Genomic DNA, 27,169 nt, shown 5'->3' with positions numbered 1-27,169 from the left:
AACCATCCATCATATATATGTCAGGGCAGAGACTGCGATTTGGTAGAGTTGGAGTCTCTACCAGTAGAGATTGCGATTGTAATCGCTACCAGTAGAAACTCCAATCCTACCAGTAGAGATGGAACTTTAAATCTGACCCCTGCCCTGATCCCTGACCCTAACCTTAACTAACCCTGATCTTTAAATCTGACCCCTGCCCTGACACCTGATCCTAACCTTAAAAGTCTAACCTTAGCCCTGACAAATCTCTACTAGTAGGATTGGAGTTTCTACTGATAGAGATTGCGATCACAGTCTCTACTGGTAGAGACTCCAATCGCAATCTCTACTGGTAGAAACTCCAACTCTACCAAATTGCAGTCTCTACCCTGACATATACACCGGTTAATCCTCATTAGGGTCACGGGGGCTGGAGTCTGTTCCAGCTGACTTGGGGTGAGGAGGGTAGGAGACACCCTGGACAGGGTTATGTATAGAGACAAACACTCACACCTACGGACAATTTAGAACCACCAATTAACCTCAGCATGTTTTTGGACTGTGGGAGGAATCCAGAGTATTCGGAGAAAACCCACGGATGCACAGGGAGAATGCAAACTCCATGCAGAAAGATCCCAGGAAAACCAACGGGGGATCTTCTAGCCTTGCAGGTGAAAGTGCAAACCACCAAGCTACTGTGCAGTCCCTTATATAAACCAGACATAGACTATTGAATGTAGGATGAATGGAATGTAAAATTTAGTTTTTGCTTTTCACAAAAGACGCACGCACTAACGTCATCATTGTGGTTTGTGTTTCTTAACCAGCCTTCAGTTTATGAACTTTTTTTGTTTGCTTTGGATGAAAAACTGATAAAATTTAAAATAAAAAGGCTCTGTAACTGACACAACATATTCTACTTACAAATAAACACTAAAGTGTCAGTTGCAAATTTTCAGATGGATCATGTGCTGAATTATTTCTTGCCTCTTTGCATCAAAAACATTCTGTTGTCTCTTACCAGAGGCAGAATCATTTCTGCTTGTATTCTAATAAATGTAACATTTAAGTGACTTTAGGGTATTTGCATAGACAACAAATTACACAAAAAATAGTAAATTAAGAGAGACAATTTTGTGTTGGTGAGTGAAAAAAAATTTAAATGACACAAGATGATAATTTTAAAAAAAAAAGACTATAAATGAGTCAGTCACCACAGTAGCACAACAAATAGAGCAGGGAACAATAATTATACTGTGCAAAAACTGTAAAGAAACAGAGACACAACATGTACTAAAAACAGTGAAAATGATGGTGAGAGATGAAATTCCTGTCTCATGAAATAACAAAATGTATCATTTGTGAGCCATTTTAAATATAAAAATAACTTTATAGTAATAAGAAAAATAACTTATTAATAGAGCTTTCTTTTAAGCCAGCAATGAGTTTATAACAAATTCCTGGATAAATTGTGAAAAAGAAAAAAAGAAAAAAGATGCTCGGAATGATGCAGAAACACATACAGTCCACCAGATGGCGCTGTTTACTCAGATAAAAACAATAATCTGCATAAAGTTTTCAGAAATCCCAGTTTTATCCATACAATCTCATTTGCTCAAATTCTGCTTCAACTATCCACGGAATAACAAACATAAAATATGCATGTAAATATAAACTGAACATGTGAACGTGTGACTGTGAAGCTCTGCGGCCTCTACAGGTTGAGTTCTATCAGGACAAACCTTTGAGGAAAGGTCGGTGAGATTTACATGAAAGAAAAGAGGTCAAGCTGGTCACAAATGATCAACATACAGTACGGCCTTTGTCACACACGTGTAGATCGAGCCTGAAAGATTAAACAGGTGACACGGAAAGAAGTGGGAGGAGAACTTTGTCTTCTGGTTTGTTATTGTCGTTTAGTGCTCAGACGTCGGGTCAGTTTGGTTCTGACCCTGGTTCTTCTTGTAGTATTGGACTAGAAATAATAACAAGGAATATGGCAGCAACACTAACAAAGAGAAAAGACTAAGAAACAAAATGCAAATGTTGCAAATCTGAGAGATAGTTCCTGTTGAATCAACACTAAATGCCACAAAGACAACACATTCCTCAGCTGCTGCCTCACCCTTGATCTGACGACACAACACCCAACTGTGTCCATAAACGATATCTAATGTTGGTTTAAAGCTCAGCTGAGGCCTTTCAGGTCATGACATGGACTATTTAGGGTTAGTTAAATGGACTCATCTTCATATTTGTGCACACAAAACAAACCAAATGGACATTTTGCATGCACAAAATAAAAGTAGCATATACAGGGCTGGAGCTAATGCTTTACAGCAGTTTTCTTCTATTTTCTTATTTCAAAGATGCAATTTAACATAGTTTCGACACAGAACAGGAAATTCACAATTAACATAAGACGATTAAAATATACAGCTGAATATGGGTTTAAAAAATGGTGCATTAACATTCACCACACTGCAGGAAGTTAAATGTTTGTGTTTAAACTCAGTATTTAAAGACACTACTACTAGACACCATCCAAAAGCAGTAAAAAGTGATTGAAAGTGCAAAAAATGTGCCAAAAATCAGAGTACTTGAGATAAAAATGCCCAAATACTGACATATGCGATTTTTTTCCCCATTTATGTCTTCAATCTTTGTGACTATGTATAGTATTTTCTAATTCATGAAGCTACAGAAGACATTTAAAATGCCCTCTGCGAAAACTTTAAGCCTCAAATAAACCTAGAATTCTGAAACTGGTTGTGTCTGATGTTAAGATTTCTGTAAATTCATGTAAATTCATGTCTTGGGCACGCACAGGACATTGATGTAGGTTCTCATTGAGCTCCTTCTTCACTTTTCCTCTATTTTTACTCCTCTGGAAAGATGCTATTTTTTTATCATTGTTTAACATTTGGTTGACAACACAGATATTTATTCCATTGAAATGTGTTGAAATAACTATAGGACAAAGAATAACACATTTGGGACATTTGTTTGAGATATTATCAGGGTTATGCAAAGTAGTTTAAATCAATCCACTGGACTTTAAGAAAGTTCCTTGAAGACGTTTCTTAAAGTCCAGTGGATTGATTTCAACTACTTTGGATAACCATGACCTGGATGAATGAGAACCTACACAGACAGATATTATCAGGGGTTAAAAATAAATCACTTTTGGTCTTTTTGGTATTATTATGCAACAAAAAAAGTTTAGCTAACTCATATGTGGATTTTTGCATAGCAACAAGTGGACTAAAGATACACAGGAAGTAGCAACACAATAGAGTTTACAAAAGAAGAATCTATAAAAGAATGTTTTATTTTCATGGGGTATGAATAATTTTGCAGACTCATCCACCAATCAGCAGCAGACCTGTGGCCTTTAAAGAGTAACCTCCTGCAAATTAATGCAATGAAATGCAATCTAAGTGGGTCAGAAAAGCTGCTCCTCTGTCTGTCTGTTTACTGACACCCACCTCAACACGGATATCTCTGTGGGCTGAATGTCATACGCATGTACAAGCGCGCACGCAAACAAACTGCAGCCTGTTTGATTAAAGCTTTATAAGATTTCATTTTTTCCCAGGTTAGTTCTCGTTTTATCCATATGCTCTATAAATGACCTCACCTATCTGGTTTTCTGATGTTTCGAGTGAAGCAAATTTGCATGAAAGTTTTCCTACACGTGAATAAAGTTAGATTTAATTAGATTTATCTCTGTTTACTACATTCCTACATGCACAGATGCAGCTTTTAGCACATTTATGGTGAACTACCACTCAGATTGTCAGATATAAGGTGCAATGAACTGTGATGTTACTTCCTGAGGAGACTTAACGGACAACATGTTTCCTTCCCTGAGCCGCAGTGTGACCTTGATAATATCTTCACAAGGTTGTCGATCAGTGCCAGTAACTCAGAGGAAGACTATTTTGTCCTGTGCAGAAATGTCAGCTGTTGCAAACGTATTTGATTAAACACACCTCTGGACTTTTGATCTGCTTTTGAGCAAAAACAAAATAACATCACCATTAAAGTATTTAGTGTGATTTTACGTAGCAATTAGGTTTAATTTAAGTCTTCTAACTTCTAAAATTTCAACTGTAAGTGTCTCTTCATAGTGGGAATCTATCTGAAAGCATAGGAAATCTAGCCTAGCCATGCTAGACAACCCACGGCAACGAATTTAATTCTCTGCCAGGGTGGGTCTAGTTACCCTCCATAAGGCTCGAGGTTGGATGCTCCTAAAACTGGCCGACGAATCACCATGAAGTGTAGAGTCAGAAGGCGGGCGTAACTAAGTGACGACAGAGGCGCGCCGATTCTGACAGAAACAACCGGAAACAACTAGCCTAGCCGCGCTAGACAACCCACGGCAACAAATTTAATTCTCTGCCAGGGTCAACAACAAAAACGACAACAGTCGTTGAGCTCCGTTAGCACCGACTCTGAATAATCTTTCTGTTAACATGTCTGTAATATACTTGAGCTTCACCCATTGACTGTATAAATAAGGCTTCACCGAACTACTGCATCCTCTGATTTCCGGCACTCTCGGAGCCTATTCGTTGCTGCAGAGTAATTTGATAAGACAACCTTTTAGCCCACCTCCCTCCCTGTGCCTAGACCCTTGCATCTTCAGAGCATGGGTCTAGCGCGGCTAGGCTATAGGAAATCTACATTTTAATTTTAAAATCTGTTGTTTTTTATACAGTTTTTGACTTTAAAGTATCAATTCACATGTAAACCTCAAATAAACAGGTCAAAATTTCAATAACATCCACACAAAGCAAAATTTCTATTTTAATAAATAGTATTTCCTGATTCTACAGCATTTTTACTGCATTTAAATCAGCCAAAAATGTGTCATTTTACTGGTATTTGCAATTATTTGAAAAAAGATTTAGGATAAAAAAACTGATGAACAGTTATAAATTTACAATTGATTCATCTTGACTGTAAAGAAAAGAGGCAAAAAACTGTAAATAATGTGTATTTTCACAAATAGTAACTACACACATCTATATAATTCCATATATTTTACAGATATTTGGCATTGTTTTTACAGATTTTACAGTTTTTTGAATATTACAGGATTCCCTTTGGTTTTTTTGGTCATTTAAAAAAATTTTCTGCTTATTTTTTGCCACATTTTCATGTTTTTTTCTTTCTTCCAGTGCATAAAAGCTGTAGTTATAGAATTCAAAATGCAGATTATTTTCATGTTTTATGAAATTCTGAGACAAAACATGACAACTGTTTATTTTGTTAAAATGCATACATAATAACTTACATCACTGAAACCACAGTAAAAATGCATTTTATGGACAGATTTATGAGACATAAATGTTAAATCCAGGCACAGTCATGTGCATTGTTCTTACTTTGCCCGAGGATGTGCAGCGCTGGTCGGTTACCGTAACGTTTTATTACAGAATAACTGGAAGTCCTCAGTTTTACGGGGCCTCCTTATGTGTTTCCTCGAGGGATTTCGTGTGTCTGAGTGCGTAGTTCAGAGCTTCTCATCCTAATCTAGTCTGACAGATGTTGCACGGATATCACAGCAAACATCGATTCCCATAAATGTCACAGAAAGTGTCGCAAGGGGAACAAGGGACCAGACAGTCAGACAGAGAGGCAAAGTGAGTACAGAAGGTCAGCTTTTGAGTGCAATTCATCGAGCATGTGGGGTAAGAAAGTGTGTGATGAGTGATGAAGTGAGTCAGCAAGACAGTCACATATGTTTGAATTTACTGCGTGCTTGGTGTCATTGTTTTCATTCTCTGTACCTGGAATCAGTGACTCGTTCTGTCCTCTGTGATAAAGAACATGCAGAATCTTGTTTTGAGTGTTTTTTTTTTACTGAAATTATATAACCCAGAAATGCTTTTTTCTTTGTTTAGATAACTACAAAATCCATCCATCCATTATCGTTACACTGCTTAATCCTCATTAGGGTCATTAGTCTGTTCCAGCTGACTTAGAGGGAAGGCAGAGGACGTCTGGACAGGCTGCCAGTCTATCGCAGGGCTACATATACAGACACACTCACATTCACATTCACACCTCCAGACTAGAGTTATCAGTTAACCTCAGCATGCTTTTGCACTGTGGGAGGAAGCCGGAATACCCAGAAAAAAACCCATATATGCACAGAGAGAACATGCAAACTCCATGCAGAAAGAGCCCAGGAAGGCCGCGGCACGAACCAGGGATCTTCTAGCAGCAAGGCGAGAGTGCTAACCATCAAGCCGCTGTGCAGCCCGTTGATGAAGAACATGCAGCATCTTATTTTGTTGTCCTCCTTTCAAGAACTATATAATCTGGGAATGATTTTTCCTGTTTTTAGATCACTAAAAAATGCTACAAGGGTCATTTAAGTTGCATGTTTTTGCGATGCACCATGGCTAGCCCACTCTAGCTAATCGGAGAGCCAAATAATGCATTTAAGCATTAAAATTACGAACAGCTACCAACAGCCCCACTGAGTCTGTGCCAATCCACCCGTAATAAATTCAGCAATAGTTGACAGTTTGCCAAATCAGACAAAACAGTCAAAAAGAGCTCCTGAGTCAACAGAGTCACGTAAGGCAGAACATTACCGACAAACAGCTAAAAATATGAATGTATTTGCTTTTATCTGCAACTCCAGCTACGCATGAAAACATGAACACCACCGTAAAACTTTTTGATATTCAGCAAAATTAAAACACATGACTGCTCAGCTTGTTTTACTGCCGAAAAAATCATACTTTCCTCGACAACTCAAACATCATCCCAAGGGCAGAACTGCATACTTCAGTGTCAAAGTTGAGCTTTAATTTGCATAAGAAGCTAAACAGTCTGTACAAAGATGTTTTCAAATCTCTGTAAAATAACTATTGCTATACCAGGCTACAAAAAAGTGACATAAAACGTCAGAAACATGAAAAGCACTCAGAATAGCCAGCGCTACTCAGTCGTATGATTTCCAATGTCTGAAATCTCGAAAAATTCAACTACTTACCAGGTAAAATTAAAAGGAAATATGAGTGGACAGAATGCTATAGCTAATCAGCTGTGTTGCTAAATGTATTTTTTTGCGTAAATGTGCTCTGCTGGATAATGTTTCTTGAACAAGTTTCTTTAAAAAGTTAAATTTCATCCCTAGCTAGTTTGAACTACTGCGCATAAAAACGGCTGTTTCCTGCTAGCCAGCACGTTAGCAGCTAGCTTCCCAAGAGCTGTATTATTTTTCTGTCACATTCTCAAAAGTCAGATGTGGCACCAACCCAACTCATTGTATCGCATAGATTTTGTGTTCTTGTAAATTAGTTTATTGTCAAATAAAGTGATGGTGATTTCAAATATGTGTGAAATAAGTAGGTTCCTAGTAAAAAACTTAAAAAGTAAAACTATATGTTCTGGCTAATTCTACTGAACTGTCCCCATATCTACTATCAGAGAATCTTTGGCTTTGATTCAAGGCCTGTCCACATTTATGGAACATTCTGGGCAGCTCATTTCTGTGTACCTCAGCCTGGACAGTCTACACAAGGACTGAAAACTGGTCAGACGAGGTCATGTCTGAACCCTTCCATCGATCCGTTTGTCCAATTCAATCAAAGTTTAAAGTACAAACATCACAGCATGATCAGCCAGCTTTCTTTTTTTTTAATGCTTTGCTGACCAGACGTCTGCAGACTGTCTGTGCTCAAAGAGAAACTGGAACAATCAGACCCAAATACAATGAATTTCTGGCATTTCTAGCAGTCTTGACTGACCACTACCCTCCTCTACAGAAAACAACAGAACATGCACTACAATTCAGAACTTAAGACAATTAAACAATATAAAATTAAGCAAGAATTCTCAATGTGACAGCTGTGTTCCAGCTTAGCTTAAAGCTCCAAATAAGCAGCATGCATTAAATGCCTAAAAACAATACAAACATTGTGTGAAATGCATCATTTACAACTTGAAGATGAAAACAGTTTCCCCTCTTGCATAGTTTAAAGTGAGTTTTTTATGATTCTCAGATGGAGAGAGCTATTATAAATGGTAGACTCAGTTACGACAAAGTATTAATTAGAAATTAGAATATAAAAAGTTCAAAAATCAAGAAAAGGTTTGTGACAGTGCTAGAAATCAGAGCTATACATTGGTGTGAAAAGTATTTGCCCCCTCCAGAAATCTTCTATTTTTGCATATTTATCACACTTGAATATTCCAGATCATCAAACTATTATTATATATACTTAATATTACACAGCTATAAACCAATGCTATATCTTAAAAGCTGCATTTTGTGTTTCCTTGGGTTATCTTTATGTTATATGAAAATTAGTTTGATGATTTGAAATGTATGACAGATCAGCAAAAGGAGAAGATTTTTGTACAGAAAGCAATACCTCTTCACACCACTGTATATAATCGAATGAATACACATTGGTAGAGCTGCATAGATACAAGATTGTACAAGTGGAGATTGATCCTTGAAAAGCTTTGTTATCTGAATAATGACGTCACTCGTCATTGTCAGGACACCCTTTGCCCTTTCCATGATCAGCATCTTAGATATGCATGCGCTGCACTCATCTTGTCCCTTTAAATATTTAAACTTTTAACTTAGCACAACACGGCAGCGAGGACACAGTGTTTTTTTTTTTTTAAAAATGCTCTCGTGAGTGATCTCTGCCTGTGCAGCTTCACTCTGCTCAACCTGATGAGTCATGCCTGGTGATAAATCGTGATGCAGATGTTCTGAGTCTGTGCAGCACAAGATTCCTGTCAGTCTCGTGGTGCTCTGGGGGTCTTTTGGCGATGAGCAATCTTACAGGAATCAGCACCGGAATTTTCTATTAAATCCATCTGGAATCCTCTGCAGCCCTTTGTTCAATCAAGTGTCTCTTTTCAGCTCTTTTTCTCTTGTTCTTAGTGTTTTACATGTCATTTCCATCTATTTCCTGCAGAGGACGACTCCTCTGGTTGCAATAAAGAAGTCAGATTCAATAAAAGTCTTCAAAAAACTCACCCCACTTCTTACTTTATCTGATGCCTCTGTCAAAAAATTGCTAAGTTTCTGGTCTCAACAGCTTGTCTAAATGCTCCTTCAATACAATATGGTGTTCATATTGCAAATTATGGAACCATTTGGAGTAAAACAGGCGATAAAGGTGGCACTAACAAGTCAATATGTGTCCTTGAGTTCCAGATCAGATCCAACGCTATGTCTGGTTTCAAAAGACCAAGAGGCAATGACTTAATGCCAAACTCCAGGTTTCAGAATGGTAGTTCATGAACCCAATGGATGACATCACTGTGGCTAAGTCCGTCAGTCTGTGGTAACCTAACATCATGTACAATGTACACACCAAGTGTTCAAGGAGGGAAACTGCTCTTCTGCCATCAACTTTTACTGGATATGCAAATGGAGCATTAATACAACAACAAATGACCAACAATGCATAGTGACAAATAAGTGAGAAGGTGATCCTTTTCATATAAATGTACTTCTGTCTTTGTAGAATAGCCAAGAGGAACAACAAGAGGTAAGATTGGCCACAAAACTCCCATCAAAGGCTAGATTTTCTAATGGCTGTTTCATGGTTTACACATCCTTGTGCACAAACTGATGTGGACCTTGAAAGCAAACACACACATGTAGCTCAAGTCATACTACAATGAGTATGCGTCGGATGGTTTGAGCTCCACATGGACATCCTCAGAGTCAACAGTGTGGATTATTGCAGACTTGGGCAGATGACAAACTGTATGTAGTGGATCTTTGCCGATGGGAAGCATAAATTGACCTTAAAGCCTAAAAATGGAGCTAAGAGTCAGTGCAGAAAGGTAGTTTTCTCTTGAATTATTGTAAAATGCTATTGAGCAGTTTTTGTCCAGTGCCTACCCTAGCTTTAATTTATTTCTTACGGGGCCTTTTGCTCCATTAATGGGGCCAAAATGACTTTTAAAACTATATTTCTGACCAACTGAAACAAGCTGCCTATGTTCTGTCAGTGGAGATATAATCTTTAGCTGAGGTTCAGGAGCAGGACCACACCTCAATCACTCCCCTTCCTGTCTTACATCTACATACAACTCTGCCCTTCCTACTTGCCCCACCCACCCTCCCTTTGCCTCTGCCTCCTCTTCCTGTCTTCTCCTTTTCCTGGGAGCCACTGCTGATCCTCGACTAAGTTTTTCCACACAACTCATCGTCAACATAACGCTCATTTGCATCCAATAAACAACAAAGCTTCAAATTGAAGGCGTGGTCCTAGCTAGTGAAACCCAGAAGAGATCAACGTACACATGCTCCTGATTTTATTACCCACTCTAGACCTTTCAGAAAAATGAAAAAAAACTGACCAAATCCAGCCAAAAAAATCCCAAACAAACACTAGTGAGTCCAGACTTGTCTTTTTTCTATATGTAACACATACATGCACACTGACAAAGTCGCGTGCCAAAATCGTGTCAACTGTGTGTAGCACTCACTCTGCAATGATGTATTCAAGTATTTTTTGTTGATTATTTTTTAATACATTACCGGTAATCTAATTTCTGAGTCTTGTGTTCATTCCCAGAGCTGAACCTTTTTCATAGCCTAGCCCTTAGCCCACCATTCCATTACAAGTGCTACATGTGCACTTGTAACTTGCCGCCTGTGTTGTATAAGTGGGACTGACCACATCAGGTCAGTGGCCATGGGAGTCAAAGATACACAGATGCAGACACCAAACCTTATCGTGCTTGGAGTTCATTCACATGCACTGTGGCACCGAGATGCAAACACTCATATGTATATATATATATATATATATATATATTGTGCCCTCTTTGCCTCTCTGAACCCCTGTGACCCAGCTGAGTCCCTCTGTCGCCATTCCTTCGGGATGCCATCATGTGTTCAGCGTCTGGTCCACCAGCGATCGTGCTGTAGAAGAAGAAATACAGTGAGGCTGTGGACGAATGTGCTGGATGGCCTCATTTAGAGAAATGACTGGTTTTCAGCCAACAAATCATGTTGCATTTAGGCCGGGTACAAGAGATAAAGAGGGAGAGATGGAGCGAGGGGAGTGGACAGCGTGGACTCTTTCCTCTCCCTCCCTCTAGCTGTACGTCTCCCGGGATCACAGCCTGACTATATAAATTAGAGCTCAGCCTTCTGGAGTCCGCTGACTCAGGCTGACTTGATGAGACATCCAGCAAACCTGCCGCCGAGAGCAACCTGACTTTACACACCCTCCAGACTCGGACTGAAAGTTGACTGAGCCGCTTCACAAAGTGTCGGAGAGCGAGGGGGCTGCCTGGTCGAGGTCAGAACTCGAGGTCACAGAAAAAGCAAGACAGAAGAAGGAAAAGTCGTCTAAATTACTGGAGTGTGCTGGAAAGATGCAGGAGACAGGCTTCTTCACTCAAAAGAAAACGGCAGTAGCACTGAGCATTGTGCTTTTAATGCTGGCTCAACAGGTGAGTGGACTTGAGCGAAATGAATCTCATGTAGATGGCTGTTTAAAGAGCATATTTATATCGAAAGACGGGTTTCTTTTGTAGCTTTGTGAGTTTTCTAGTTTATTAAGTACCGCAAACAGAAGAGGAAGAATTAAAACCAAGAAAATGCAAGTCAAGGAGAGTGTTTCATGATGTAAACAGATGCAAAAAACAACAAGGAGACAATTTTTAATTTAAAGCAGATTTAGCCACACAACTACTAATTTCTCACCTTATGTGTCTCCAATCAGCTGTCACTTATTGGATTGAGAATCACTAGTAGATCACTGAGTAATAAGCGCTGCAGTAAATCAGTACCGATCACCCAGTCTGCCTTGTTTTCCCTGTTTCCTAATGCTCCTTTCTGTACTTGTTTGCATCCCGCTGTGCATCTCAGGTGTGTGCAGGTCCACTGCTCTCTCAGGTCCAGTCCAGCTCCGACCTTAGCCAAGATTCAAAGGCGGAACAGACCGTCCATGTACTGAGGAGGATAGCTCGGATGACGCCGCTGTGGAGGATCATGAACAGTAAACCCTTTGGAGCATACTGCCAAAACAACTACGAATGCTTAACAGGACTCTGCAGGTAATTGTGCAGGAAAAAGCACAAAATACTGAGCGCAGAAAGTCGAATAAATGCAAAAAAATTCGCCCTGCTGTCATTGAAAATAAAGTTAAGTCAGATGGTTTTGGTCGGATTAGCCAGAGTCAGTAATTTCTCATATAATTATTCCAGCTTGTTGGGTAAATTAGTGCCTCTTTAAGGCAAACATGTCAAGACATATTTCAGTTTTTCATGAAAGTAAAAACATTTGTGCTCAATCACAAAGATCTAAACTTTCTAGCTTCAGTAAAAACAATACATTTGAGTAGCTTACCTCCAGTTAAAGTGTATTCCCCTCTAGTGATACGTAAAATATTTATGGAGATCTGATAAAATTTAATTTTTAGCCTTAAGGATGTGGCCCATCACTGATGCAAAAAAACAACGAAGCAACTAAACGAAGCAAAAACTAAAAATATGTTTCACTTTTGAGCAAGCCTTTTAAATGTTGTAATAGTTTGGTGTAAAAATGCGAAACAAAGCTGTGATTTGACACATTATTGGTACTGCAGTTCAAGAAAAGCTTTTTTAAATCAGATTTTAATTAATCGTGTTAGTGATGTATTCAGGCTATTTTTAAGAGTTCTGTCACTCAAATGTCACATTCTGCAGCTGCTTGCAGTGCATTTCAACTTGACCGAGGCACAAAATTAAACAAATATTTTCCGGAAATTGTCACAGAAATGAAAACCTCTTGTCTGTTTTGTTGTCTTCAGGGCGGGACACTGCTCCAACATCCTCCACTCCCCATCAGGGCCCGTCACCCACTAGAGGACACGACCAGCATGTTTACACGAGTGCACAACCGTAATCCTGATGGGTTCTGATAACTGGGATATGTATCCACTTATGTTTTTTGTTTTAAATCAGAATTTGTATTTATGTGTGCCAATATGATGATCTATACTTAAATGTACACTGCAGGTTAAAAAAAAAAGGCCAAAATGAGATATATTAGCAAAAGTAAGTTCGTAAAAGTTGGCATTAGACGATGGAGTAAAGAGTAGAACTCATCAAGAAGTTCACACCTGATCTTTTCTGTGATAGAATGTGATATATGTCAGAACAGAAAATGGATGAAAAGCGCTTATATTTATGGACCAAAAGCTTTCAGCTGTGATCGTTTCTGCTGTCCTGCCAGTTACTGTGGCCCTGAACTTATCTCCACCACTGATATCATGGAGGCTGATGTCCACAAAGCTTGATAACCAGCTGTTGTTGACAGTCCGTTGTTTCACTCACATGTGACAATGGGACATTTCATCTCTTCTAAACCTACCTGCGTATCTTTGAGAGTTTAGATATATCGTAGAATTTTTACATCCTCTTGGCTGAACCAGATATTCATGGTCAGTTCCTGGAAAATTCTGAGCAATAAGACTCTTTATCTCTTGTAGTATTTTTGCAACAGATAATGGTGAACGAGCAGGGAGCAGTGTGTGCCTTTCAGGAGCGCCTGACCTTTACCTTTTGCCCATGTTTCATCATCGCTGTCTCATGTTGCGCTTGGTAACTTTAAGTGTCATCATTTTATATTTTACTGATAATGGAAACACATATACACATATTTAACAGCCCATCACCCAAGAATATATGTATCATCAACGCTGTCAAAGCAAAAGTTAGTCAAATGTTGAGCTTGAGAAGAAGCCAAAAAAGGATAAATAGTACTTTTACCCCCTGCCGTTTGGGATTACACAGAGCAAAAAGTCCATTTTGACTTGCAGAATATTCAAAATTCTCAGAAATATTAATCAACAAACCTTTGAAACCTTCAGCAGATATTATTGTACCAACTCACTGGGATGAAAGTCATAAAGATCGGCAGAGAAAAGCAGAAAAGAGGCATAAAAGACGAGCGTAAATCAGAGCGAAATGATAAGAAGAGGAGCAGTTTACAGTACATAACATTGATCCTGTAGTCAAGCTGGTGCCTTACACATTTTAATACTTTAATGTATTTTTTTTCAAGTTATATCTAAAATCCAAACCAATCTTCCAATAGAGATCACAGTATATACATTATTCACAATATCTGTATTGCATGCATTGATTTTGTGTACTGCAGTGATCCTCTGATATTTTATTTATTTTATTTTTTTTGTTTAAGTGTCAAAAATGTGCCCATTTACATTTATTACTTTTTGTTTAGTGATATTTTAATGCTTTGTTTGAGAATAATCGATCACCCAGTCCGGTTTTTACAACGTTTCTTTAGACAATCTTAAATCTGTAACCGGTAATCCAAAATCTAGACACACTGGGCCGAATGTACAAGAACACATTCCTAGCTGTGATCTGTATGGCCTTTCATGTTTTATTTTTGCACATCTGTGTCCTTCCTAAAATTGGAAGGCGATTGCAGATTTCCCTTTGACTCACCTGCAAAGTTTACTTCACGCACACGGCGGGTGGTTGCTGACATTCTGTTTACTCAGCACGTCTGAGAAATGTTTGAGTAGGATTGCACTTTTAAACCCAAATTATCTTTGTACTGTGTACTGCTTACTGTACTGTGTTACTTACATGCAGAGAACTGGAGAAAAAAGTGGAATAAATGCAATGTGAATGAAAAATTTCATGCATTTGTGACATTTTTTAAAATTCTGGTTTTACAATAATTGATGTTAAAACACACGGCTGGTTTAAAGAATGAATAACAGCACTGCAAAAGTCCTACATTTCACAACGTTAATATTTTATTGCATGTTTTTAATATTCATTTCACTTGTGAGACACCATCTGGGCATAATTTATAATTCTTCTTGAAGTTAGAGCAGTTTATGCTGTATATGTTAACTGTTACACAAGTCACAAATATACTGCATGTGTTGTCTTTAACTGCATTTATTGAGGAGTATTTTGATGGCAGATTAGGGTAGGGTTAGGCAAACTATCCCAACTTAAAACCACTTTACAAGTTTATTCCTTGAAAGATTATACATGGCATTCATCGGTAGGCCAGTTGTTGTAGTTATTCTAATTTCACCGATTGATTTTTTTATCCATATGGGCTTACAATTAGTGTAACGTGCAGGTTTAGTTCATACAGAGTTAGACATTAAGTTTATTAGTAAGTTGATAAAGACAATGTGACACAGCAGAAACGTTAAGGTCTGGGTCTTTGCCAAACTTCTTCGTTTAAGGAATAAAAATTAGCCAGAACGTGGAGTGATTATTTTGAATGAATGAACCTGTGATATGCTGGTGCTACATCATCTCCATGATGACTTCAGTCTGGACACATTTGAGTCATTTTAGACTTTTTTCTGTCATTTCGGATCAGTATTGGATAAACTCAAGTCATTTTGGATGGGTTTCATGTCATTTGGATATATTTCTAGACAAATTTTATCAATTTTAGATAAGTTCTCGTCATTTTGGGCTATTTTTGGGTAACTGTTAAGATTTCTGTCATTGTGGACACATTGTGAATCTAGCTTTGTGTATCTGCAATGATCTGTGCAGCAAATAGCAGAACAATGCACACAAGGTTGTGTTAGTTTTGCACCTTCTTTCTTCTATTTGCATGTTTTGGACTAATTTTGGGTCATTCGGGCCAATTTTTTTTTCTTTTTTTTTTTTTGTCTGCAAGTCCGCTCAAAAATGACACCAACCACCCATAGTGCCATTGCTTAAGCTTCATGTGCAATTTTTTTTTCTTCTTTGTAACTGTGAACATCACCTGTCCTCATGGCAAATTAACCTATCATGTTTATTTCAAGCTGTTTCCTACATTATGCCATTGAGGGCTGTGCACACCCAAGTGAAACATAAAACAAACACAGGACAGACAGAAAGGTGAGGCATAGACAGTGTTCTATGCCCCATTCGGGCCAATTTTTTATGCATTTTGGACAAGGTGAAGTCATTTAGGACAGATGTCACCTAATTTTGGACACATTTTGGACAAATTTGAGGAATTTCAAATGTCACAAACCTCAAACCACCTCTCACTGGTGTCTTAAACTTCAGAAAGTGAAAGTGACTTCAGAATTATAATAATTATGACACAAAAATAGAAGATGTTGCAGCTGTGTTACATCGTTTTACCACCATCTTTCCTCTGATCATCATCAGAGCATAAAGTTACTAAAGAGGATTAACAATGACTGTATATGAATAAACTCTCCGGTTTATGGTTAATTTTTTTGTCATATTTCTTGGATTTTGAGAAACCTAGTTTGCTATGCTATGACTTCAGAAGAATCGGTGATAAATCATGGATACGTCTCATCTCAGTTTCTGACTTCTGCTGACTGCCTGCTCAGCCACGACTTCAGCCATGTGACAAAGAGAAAACCAAAAGAAAAGACGTTTCTAACAGCTGCCCAGTATGTTGAACACTACGGCTATTCTCACTGATAACAAACTGGTGCTTTGCCATTGCTTCTTCTGGCCTAATGAGCTATTCAACATACTGTAGCTGGTAAAACGATGCTCTACTGACATGGAGATTTTTTCTCCACTTCATTATGATGACCGTGTCCAACCAGTCTTCATCCTTTGTTCCCTTGTCCTGTAGAAAGTGGAATGACTAACGTTTTCCATCACAGGAAGTCAGGTAGACAAGCCAAATCAACAACACAATGCTGGCATTCAATTGTGCTTTGAACTAAAGAAATACATTCGTAATAGTGCCATACATCTAAACAAAAAAAGGGGATCAAAATACAGTAAAATAAATGAAACATCCAAAAATCCACATATGAACTGGTGGTAGTGTGATATAGGACAGCTTAGTTAGCTTAGTGTGAGAGTTACAGGAATGTCACAAACAGCTCAGAGCAGTCAGTAACTGGAATATTACTACCTATAGTGGGTATGGGGATATAAATAACCTGATTTTTCAACTCTTCTCTGGATCTACTATGTGCACAAGTGCAGTTATGTGTAAATTAAACTTTTTATGGCAATGTTACAGGATTGTGAATCTGCACCCTCAAAAAGATTTAATGCATTTCACCCCTAATGCACTCAAATAAATAAAAAGCAGAATATAGCTTAGACAGAAGGAATATACACTGTTGATCTGAATCCAAGTATTTCTGAATGTCTGGGTGTTGTATTTTATCCATATGGCTTCACTATGGGATTAAATCTAACTTGTCTCACATCTGGATTTACAGTGATGTCCTCACATGTGGTGTGAATGACATATTGATGCCAGGTTGGCTGCAGAAAACTCTAAAACCCCTGTGACTCGTTTACAACATCGGCAGCAGGATAATAACAAGACAACACTTTCACTGCACGGCCTGGACGACATTCTGACTCATCTGCTTTGCATTTTTTATGCATCAACTCGATCTGCTGTCAGCGTTCAAAAGTCAAACAGCTGCTGCCGTTCAGATGTTCAGTCTTTCACAACGACAGAGGTGAGCCAAGTGGGTGAGCGGTGAGAAACGGCTGGGAATCATGTGGACTCAACGTGAACAACGCCTCATGAAGGATTTTTCAGCGTCTAGAAAGAATGTAAACAGTCTTTAGAATGTCTTTTTCGTGAACATTCATGACTGAACCTTGAATTTCTGAATTCATTTAACAAAAAACTAAGAATTTATTCAACTTTCCAGCTCTCATTATAGTTTGAGACAGAAAACGGCAGATGGCTGAAAACTGACCACCTGTAATTTATGTTCTATATGTATCCAAAACTGTGCGGACATGTGCTACAGCATGAAGACTTTTGCGGTCTGTGGTTTTTCATGGTTCCTTTGGGGAATCTTTATTCTGCAGCATCTATTTCAGACAAACAGTGCACTAATTTTATCCACACATTTGAGTGAGATCCATAGACACATTTTTATCCAGTTTGGGGTGAAAGAACCAACGTTTCCACTGTTTTAGCTGCAAAGAGGAATATTTGCTGCCATCCTAAAAGGTTTGAAAGTTTGCACCAAAGGAAAAATAAAGAAATCAGCGCCAAAATGTTGAGAATGAAAAAAACAGCTTTGTTTATTGCATATTTTTTATTTACTCAAGCGTGTTTGATATTTTGGTTTACCAAATGGTCAGAAGTACTGGCAAAATGCACAGGTTTCTATTTCTAACAGAAATTGAGCAGAATCAGTCTTGACTGTACACAGACTGATTGCATCTACTGTCGCACAAAGATTTATTCTGAGTCAGGAAAAGATGTTTCCCAACCCTTCCTCAAGTGTTTCAGTGTCCTTAACCAATCGATGATTTGGATGTTTGGATTGGACGTACAAAAAGTTGGCATTAAGCGCATTCTATTTCACAAAATTGCTCAATATTGATGTTTTTTGTATAATGATATGACTGCAAGCGTTTGATTGGTCTACACTGAGTCCTGACCTCAACACCTTGTGAACAGGAGTAGATCATTGACCCTGGGTCAACCATACGCAAGTACACTCAACAAAAATATAAACGCAACACTTTTGTTTTTGCTCCCATTTTTTATGAGAGGAACTCAAAGATTTAAAACTTTTTCCACATACACAATATCACCATTTCTTTCAAATATTGTTCACAAATCTGTCTAAATCTGTGATAGTGAGCACTTCTCCTTTGCTGAGATAATCCATCCCACCTCACAGGTGTGTCATATCAAGATGCTGATTAGACACCATGATTAGTGCACAGGTGTGCCTTAGACTGCCCACAATAAAAGGACACTCTGAAAGGGGCAGTTTGATCACACAGCACAATGCCACAGATGTGGCAAGATTTGAGGGAGCGTGCAATTGGCATGCTGACAGCAGGAATGTCAACCAGAGCTGTTGCTGGTGTATTGAATGTTCATTTCTCTACCATAAGCCGTCTCCAAAGGCGTTTCAGAGAATTTGGCAGTACATCCAACCAGCCTCACAACCGCAGACCACGTGTAACCACACCAGGCCAGGACCTCCACATCCAGCATGTTCACCTCCAAGATGGTCTGAGACCAGCCACTCGTACAGCTGCTGAAACAATCGGTTTGCATAACCAAAGAATTTCTGCACAAACTGTCAGAAACCATCTCAGGGAAGCTCATCTGCATGCTCGTCGTCCTCATCAGGGTCTCCACCCGACTCCAGTTCATCGTCGTAACCGACTTGAGTGGGCAAATGCTCACATTGGATGGAGTCTGGCACGTTGGAGAGGTGTTCTCTTCACGGATGAATCCCGGTTTACACTGTTCAGGGCAGATGGCAGACAGTGTGTGGTGTCGTGTGGGTGAGCGGTTTTCTGATGTCAATGTTGTGGATGGAGAGATTGAGAGAAATGGTAATACTGTGTATGTGGAAAAAGTTTTAGATCTTTAAGTTCATCTCATCAAAAACAAAAGTGTTGCGTTTATATTTTTGTTGAGTGTATGTGCAGTGGAGTGATTAAAACCTGTAATTAGACAGACTCACTCATTAAACACAACACTGTAATGCTGAAATATCTCAAGCTGTTTTTAGCAATGTGTTCCTTCAAACCTTACCGTGAAAACTTTGTGCTCCCAACCCTGTCTGGGCAGGAGTCATCTGGCACTTTTGACTTGCACACAGTGTTCTTCATACAAGTTGTACCAGCCAATTCACTGAGCGATTTCACTCTGTGCCAAAGTGAATGATAGTTTTCTAATAAAAGTATTTGCACTTGTTTAAACACTGCTTCTGGGATTCAAGAAACAGACCTACAATCTATCTGAACTCGAGATGAAACAGTTCAACCTTTCCTCTTCTTTCATTTCTCACAGATTTTTTTGGTAAAGCAGACTTTACTGGAGTTTTATTTTATCATGTAAATTGCAAGCTACAATTTAAATTCCTTGTAGAGGAAAATCCCCAAAGTAGACCCTTTTCATTGCAGATATTTTTTACCTACTAACAGCATTAATTCCCATATGGTGCACCAAATAAGGAACTTTTGCTCACTTAAATGTAAGCCCATCTCTACCAGTGCTAATGTAACTGAGATTTTCCTACTGCAAATGTCTGCAATGAAGTAATCCAGCCATTATGCACCTTCAATCAGTATTACATTGGCATTTGTGTTCAAATTAATATGATCTACAGTAATAACCTGCAGGAGACAGATTTACTCAAAATTGTTGCTTCATTGTATCAAACTCACCAAATTCTCTCACTTGGAATGAAGGCTAATTTAGCTCAACTAATTTAGAATTCCGGGTTAAGAACGTAAATTTTAATTGCTGAATGAGAATTTGACCTCACTGTGCTCCATCCGTCTAAAAAAAAAACAAACAAAAAAAAACACCCTTCTGTCATCAGTTTATATCAAAATACTTGCTGATGAAATATGAAATGATTTGAAAAAACAGTATTTCTGAGCAGCAGGAGTAAAATACAAGCTGAGAAATTGTAAAACCTTGTTGCAAACATTATTCTGATGGTTCAGGTCGATGTAATAACTTTATAGCGTGTGCAATTTAAACTCAATCAATCAATCAATCCAGTGCCACGCCATTTAGTGTAGGCGATCATTTACCTCCATCTAATCCAGTCTTTTGCTTTCTGAATTGTGACTGTTGATGTCAGTCCGTCTATCATCTTCGTTCTCTGACTGGCTCGTCCTCTCTTCCCATTTATTTATCCAAAAATGCTGTTCTCGCCATTGCTACTCTACATTTGATGAACCTGTTTCAGTGTTTCTTAGTCTAATTCTGTGTTACAGGTTAGGATATTTAGGGATGCGGAATGCGGCCATTTTGGATGTTTCGTCGTGAAACGGGAAGTGCTGTCTAACTAGCCTGTACATGCTCCAATCTACCTCAGACTTTACATGTGTGATCACAGTCCAGCCATGATAACATCCATGGGCCAAAATGCACTCTCAGTTGCAGCACCACCTGGTGGACATGCTTGGGTTCGCCAACCAGCAAGGATGCGAGGACTTGTTCACCACCGCTTGCAGCTTTAATTTTCTTTGAAATTAATATTTCTCCTGTTTTCTTTTTGTTTAAAGACAGACTACCTTATTGGCTCTTTGTATTAATCACGGATACTATGGTTTGCACGTTTTCTTCACTGTTTGCTAACAGCACTGTGTCATCTGCATAACATGATATTTATGTTGTAACCTCCGACGGATACTCCTGGTAAGCACTGTATTCAGTACTAGTTGATTAAAAACGACACTCAAGTTGAGGTAGCTTAATCAATTTGAGGTCAAGACTTCAGACTCACTGATTATAACTAAGATTTTTTTTAATTTTGCAACTTAAACACTTCATAATTACATTAAATAAGCACAAAACACACAAAAAAAATCTCATTTAAGTCATGCAGAAACACCTAATTTTTGAGTAAAAGCTTGTTTTTATGCAACCAATTCCTAAACTGCTGCATTTAACTTGGTCTTTTAGAGCATCTTTTTACACTTTGGTCCTGATCGTTCAGTGGCGTCACACTTTTCTTTAGGCTGCATTTCACCGTCAATTATGGAAAAAACAGTCAGTGAACTTTTGCGGTGGGTTCTGGTACAGTCCCGTACAGTAGTGTTGTGTAATATCAGAGCCCAGCTGATCTGCCTGCAGTCCAAAATCCCGCAAATAATCCCGCCGTCCTTGACAGTCTGAACTCCTTCCAAGTTCAAATTCTCCTCCTAGAGGAGTCTGAACATGATGGGACATGAGAAAACCCTACTGTCAGTCTTTCCTGGGTTGATTTAGCCGTGGAAACACATATGAAAACCTGCTTGTGGTTTTGCAATCATGAACCACATTAATAGAATATCTCTGGATGAAAATTGAAAACAGAAACTCAGTGTTGCTTGTTTATGGGCTTGTTTTCCATGATTTGAGTAACTAACATTCCTCCACTGTTCTCAACTTTGGCTTCGGGAGTGAAGTTGAAAAACTCTAATTTAATTTGACACTTTCCTTCTGAAAAAACAGTTTGTGATCCAGCTGCTCTTTGTGCTGGAATGGACATTCAGCTAGCTGGTCATTTTCTATTTGGCTGAAGGAAATTGTGCTAAAATATTTCTGCTTAAGTAATTTTTAGTCAAGTAGTCGTCCACAAATCTCTGTATTTAAGAATAGTTGTAGGTAAATGTGCTGATTTACTTGCATTTATGCTTCATGAAAGACAATTAAAGCAGAATTCAATGTAAAACTGTCTGTGCTGTGTGTTATTGAGTGTTTTACGCCACAAAAAGACAACTAAAGTTGATTTAAAGAGTAATTTGAAATAGAAGCATTCAACAGCCTTGTAGTTTGTCATTGAGATGGAAAACTGAAGTAAAAAAACCCCCCAAAAACAGGAAAACATGACAGATAACAGAAACTGACAAGCTTTCATGGAATATTACCGATTATGCCAAATAGGGGCAACAGTCTGGCACTAAATGCATCTTGCACACAGATTCAATGTTGCACCACTTGCTGGATGTTTTCACCAAAACAAGAACATAATAAAAAGATTTATTTAACTTTTAACCAGCATATTTTGTGACTCCAAACACTCTCTGACCTCCTGATGAAAAGACGAGCTCTGACTGACCTCAACGGCTATTTTCATTTTACTTTGAGTTTTCAGCTATCTGACACCTTAAAATACACACCGAGTAATTAGAAACCCTTCACACTTTTTAAATAACAGAAAAAAATTCTGGTTTTTAAATAGCCTATTAACAACACTGTCAACAACAGACAGTTTGAGGAACTGTCAATATGAAGACCATGTGGTGCAGCTGAAAGTTCCTGAAAACTAAACAAAACAGAAGAAGCAATGTAGCTGAAGGAAACAGTTTGATTTGCTGGGTTTTTCTCTAAAACAGGGGTGTCAAACATGCGGCCCACGGGCCAAAACTGGCCCACCAGCGGGTCTAATCTGATCCGCAGATGACTTACAAAGTGTAAAAATTACAGACATCAACTGTAAATTGTAAAACGATAAATTTAAAATAACTTCTTGACCTTGATAAGTTGTTGTGATCATAAAGTACATTACTCATTGTTCTTTAGTGTCATAATTTTGGAATATTTTGTCTTCTTTTTGTCTGATTTTGTCATTTGTCTATTTTTTTGTCATTTTGTTTCTTGCATTTGTCATTTTGTGTCTTGTTTTTGTAATATTTTGTCTCGTTTTTGTCATTTGTCTCATGTTTTTGGTCATTCTATTTCCTAATTGTCCTCTTTTTGTTACTTTGTGTTTTGCTTTATACCAATAAAGCTTTGTTTTAGGCATCATTTTTGTCATTTTGTATTTTTTTGTCTTGCTTGTGTTGTCAGGTTTTTCTTTGTCATTTTCCTGTGATACTTGCCAAAGGGGGCAGTACAAGGTAAAACTCTGCAGGGTGCCTAAACTTTTGCAGATGCCATTATTGTGTTTTCTGTTATTTTGAAAGTGTAAATGATGGAAATAAAATCTAACTTTTTGACAAATGAGAATGTCTCCTCTGTAATTTGATGCCTTTTGGAGATTTTTCCATCTTTCCTTGGCTTCTTTATGCACATTAATACACATTTTTACCTGGGGTGCCCAAACAATCGACCCCCACTGTACAATAAACTGAATTGCTTTGAAAGCTATAAAACAGCACATACAATTAAAAAAAAAAACACCTAAAACAACATATTTTTACAGTTTTATTACATAATTATTCTCAAAAACAACAAAAACAGTTTGCTCAGTGGACTCGGTCTCATTGTGTTCACATGGAGTGTGTTTGAATATCACCAAACATCCGACCGGTTTTTGTGCATTTAAATCAGAGGCACGATCGGGTGCGTTCTCCATGCACTGAACCACTAAACAGCCAACAGTTAAAGGTCAGATATGTTGAAAATCATGTCAAACTGACGTATGTAAAAGGTTGACTGGAATTAAACTAAACCAAAGTCACAGTTTAGCAGCAGTAAACTAAGGCACTGAACTGCATCCCATTCAGAAGCAACTACATGCAGTAAACTACATGCTGAAAACATTCCTAACAAAGTCCACAGTCCAATTCCAAAGCCTGCTATTGTCGCAGTTAAAAATAAAACTGCATTCGCTTACAGTGAAACTTCAATAAGTGCTACGATGTTGAGGCATTTAAACAGACCCGTCTCTTTTAAGACACGTCTAAGTATCTAGTTTAGCCGTTTTTAATTATCGGCTAAGAAATACAAAATAAATAGTAGAAAGGTTATTTCATTTTAAATTATTTTACACAGCTTACAGCATGTAGGACTGGAGGTACCATGTGTGGTAATAAATTATTTTGAGTTTACAGAAGTACAAAGAAGAGTTAGTTGGTGTTAAGTTCAGATGTAAAGAAAGTAGTGGTCAAATAAAATTCTTTTCCACAGGTTTGATTGATACATTCCTTAAAAAACACCACACCAAGGACGGAAATGGATCTTTATCAATTTAAAGGAAGGTTTAAATGTTTCTTTTTGTCAGAATATCCCATAAAACAGATGTTTACTGTCCGAAATGTATTAAAAATGTATTGGTTGACATGTTTCTTTCTTATCGTGATGAAACGGACATTTTTGTCTTCTTCGAGACCTTTTTAGACATGGATTGTCAATTTTCTTGTCAGTGTTCCTCAGCTTCATTTAGACAAACCTGCAGTATGTGCACAATATTCAAATCTGTTTTACATGCAAAGACTGGACGGTGCATTGTGTTACGTAAGTTTAGTTTTTTCCGTGGATTATTATTCACGAAAAAACAAAATGTAAAACTTAAACTGCTAAAATTATTATGATTTTTTAAACGGTTAAAATTCTGTCCTGTCTGATGAAGTCTACTTTTGATGGTTTGGATCCTGATTTCAAAAACTTTTTTTTTTTTTTTTTTTTTAAACCAGTGTCAGTCGTATTTGCTTAGCCTTTAAAAAAAAAAAAAAAAAAAAAAAAGACACTGTACACTATGATTCAAAAGTTTAGAGTTACCCATACAATTTACTTCCTATCCATGTGCTAACATAACTGTACAAGGGTTTTCTAATCATCAATGAGGCTTTCAACACCATTAGCTAACACAATGTAGCATTAGAACACAGGAGTGATGGTTGCTGGAAATGTTCCTCTGTACCCCTATGGAGATAATCCATTAAAAATCAGCTGTTTCCATCTAGAATAGTCATTTACCACATAAACAATGTCTACACTGGATTTATCATGCATTTAATGTTATCTTCATTTGAAAAAGCTGCTTTTCTTTCAAAAATGAGGACATTTCTAAATGACGTCAAACTTTTGAATGGTAGTATATGTTTCTCTAAAACACAATCAACTGCAAAAAGTAGTTGTTTTTACCATCAATTCATCTGAAAGTTCTGTTTTTTGATTCATTGTTTTGTCTGTAAAATGTCAGGACAAAGTTAAAAATTCTTTATAATTTACCACAGACCAGAGCGACATCTTGAGCCGTCTTGTTCTGTCCAAAATCTCAAGATATTCACTTTGTTAACATGTTGTACTAAGAAAAGCATCAAATCTTCATATATTAGGAAGTTGAAACAGTAAATGTTTCTCATTACTGTTTAAAACTGACTAAAAAATGCCGGTTATTAATGCTTAAACTGCCTTTCTTTCAAAAATAAAGACGTTTCTAAGTGACCCCAAACTTTTGAACGGTAGTTTATATTAGTGACCTGTTTAAAGAAGTAAATGAGGATGTTTTAAGAGACTCGTTGATTTTTGTCGAGAGTAACCAAAAGGAATACTCAAAAAGGAGTCACCAGGCTTAAAATGAGAAGATGATGCTCATGTAACTGCTGCTACTTCTACATGATGTGTGCGAGTGCTCCTTTAACACAAACTTGAGCAACTAAAGATCAACAACGTGAGTTTTTTGTTGAAGTTCGATCAGGTGACTACTGATAGCAGCCTCTGCAGTAACACACAGCCACCATGTGATTCTATTAATGCTCCACTAGTTTATTCTTACTGTCATGAGTAAAAACTGGAATCCTGTCACTGCACGGCACACGAGCCGCTGGGCAGAAAGTCCTGCACGTACACGGCCACGGCCTTGGTGAAGTAGGTCATGCTGCCGAAGCGGCCACTGGGGGCGCTGTCGTACAGCAGCCGGCACACCCCGGTGGACGGGTCCCTCTCCAGGATGTGCTCCTCAGCACCCAGGTCCGTCTGGAGGAGATAGGAAGAAGAAACCCTGCTTTATTTTATTGTTAAAATGCAGCAGCAAGGCTTCCTACCGGTGTTAACAAATGATATCACATCACACCTGTCCTGGCCTCCCTCCACTGACTCCCTGTTCTTCTGGTCGTTCCAAAGTCGAGGCTTCAATCTCAGGGTGACCGAGCTTTCACCATCAGGACCCTCGACTTTGGAATGACCAGTCTGAGGAGAAAAGGCGTGCAGAGTCAGGAACTTCTTTTAACTTCTATAGACTTGCTTTTATGTGAAGTTTACTTTTAGTTTGAATTACTTTCAGTGCTCTATTTTGTATTCATGTCCAGTTCATTTTATACATTCTCTCTTGTTTCATATTACTTTTAGCTGCCTGGTTCTTTAGTGTCATGTCGTCTCTAATTCTTTAATTTGCTAATTGTTTTGGCTTTTTAACCCTCAGTCTTAGTCATGTTGTTCATGAGTGTTAATCTAGCTAATTATTCCTTTAACTTATCTTTTTTACTATTTATTTTATTTGACTGCTCTGAATGTCTCCTTATGTTGTCTCCTTATGTTGTCTCCTTATTGTCTCTGTATTTGCATGTTTTGACTGTCAAAGCACCTTCTTAAGGGTGCTATATAAATAAAGTTATTATGATCATTATTACGAACGGCGGAATTATGTGACGATCGACGTTTGTCTGTCCGTCTGTCTGTCTACAACATTACTCAAAAACAGATCAACGGATTTGGATGAAATTTTCAGGGAAGGTCAGAAATGACACAAGGACAAAGTGACTAGATTTATCAGTGATGCGGCTTAGTCTGGATGCACGGATTTGTCAAAGATTTCGGTGTCATTGCCGACTGTAGCTATCACAACATGTGAACACTATTACAAATCGACTGTTGTGGACTTATCTGGACTTATCCATCAGAAACGATACAAGGAACAACTGATTAAATTGTGGGGATGTTTCTGAGTCCCATCAATTCCCACCACCCACTACATATTTAGATCATGCGATTCAGTATCTGTACATAATGTACACATGCATAACACACGCC

General features: G+C 38.1%; 3 protein-coding genes across 6 annotated transcripts in view; 2 read left to right on the top strand and 1 right to left on the bottom strand.

Moving 5' to 3' along the window:
• The window catches only part of rps4x (ribosomal protein S4 X-linked), a 163,279-nt gene that overhangs the window by 4,420 nt on the left and 131,690 nt on the right, over positions 1 to 27,169 (top strand). The gene's annotated exons all lie outside the window — the stretch shown is intronic.
• leap2 (liver-expressed antimicrobial peptide 2) lies at positions 11,131 to 14,645 on the top strand. The gene is made up of 3 exons (XM_022197363.2): positions 11,131 to 11,445; positions 11,864 to 12,051; positions 12,786 to 14,645. Exons 1-3 carry the CDS (start codon positions 11,368 to 11,370, stop codon positions 12,838 to 12,840), a joined length of 321 nt encoding a protein of 106 aa, XP_022053055.1. The 5' UTR covers positions 11,131 to 11,367; the 3' UTR covers positions 12,841 to 14,645.
• phka1a (phosphorylase kinase, alpha 1a (muscle)) overlaps positions 23,608 to 27,169 on the bottom strand; it is a 36,538-nt gene continuing 32,976 nt past the window's right edge. For all 4 annotated transcript variants that reach the window (XM_051944132.1, XM_051944133.1, XM_051944134.1 and 1 more), the window contains one exon: positions 23,608 to 26,116. In XM_051944132.1, coding sequence (XP_051800092.1) covers positions 25,943 to 26,116 — 174 coding nt within the window. In that variant the 3' untranslated portion in view covers positions 23,608 to 25,942. The remainder of the gene's footprint in view (positions 26,117 to 27,169) is intronic.

The sequence above is a fragment of the Acanthochromis polyacanthus genome, chromosome 23 (assembly GCF_021347895.1).
Source record: "Acanthochromis polyacanthus isolate Apoly-LR-REF ecotype Palm Island chromosome 23, KAUST_Apoly_ChrSc, whole genome shotgun sequence".
Classification (NCBI taxonomy): domain Eukaryota; kingdom Metazoa; phylum Chordata; class Actinopteri; family Pomacentridae; genus Acanthochromis; species Acanthochromis polyacanthus.
Note: the sequence above shows the minus strand (reverse complement) of the source record. Positions and strands in the feature narration are given on the sequence as shown.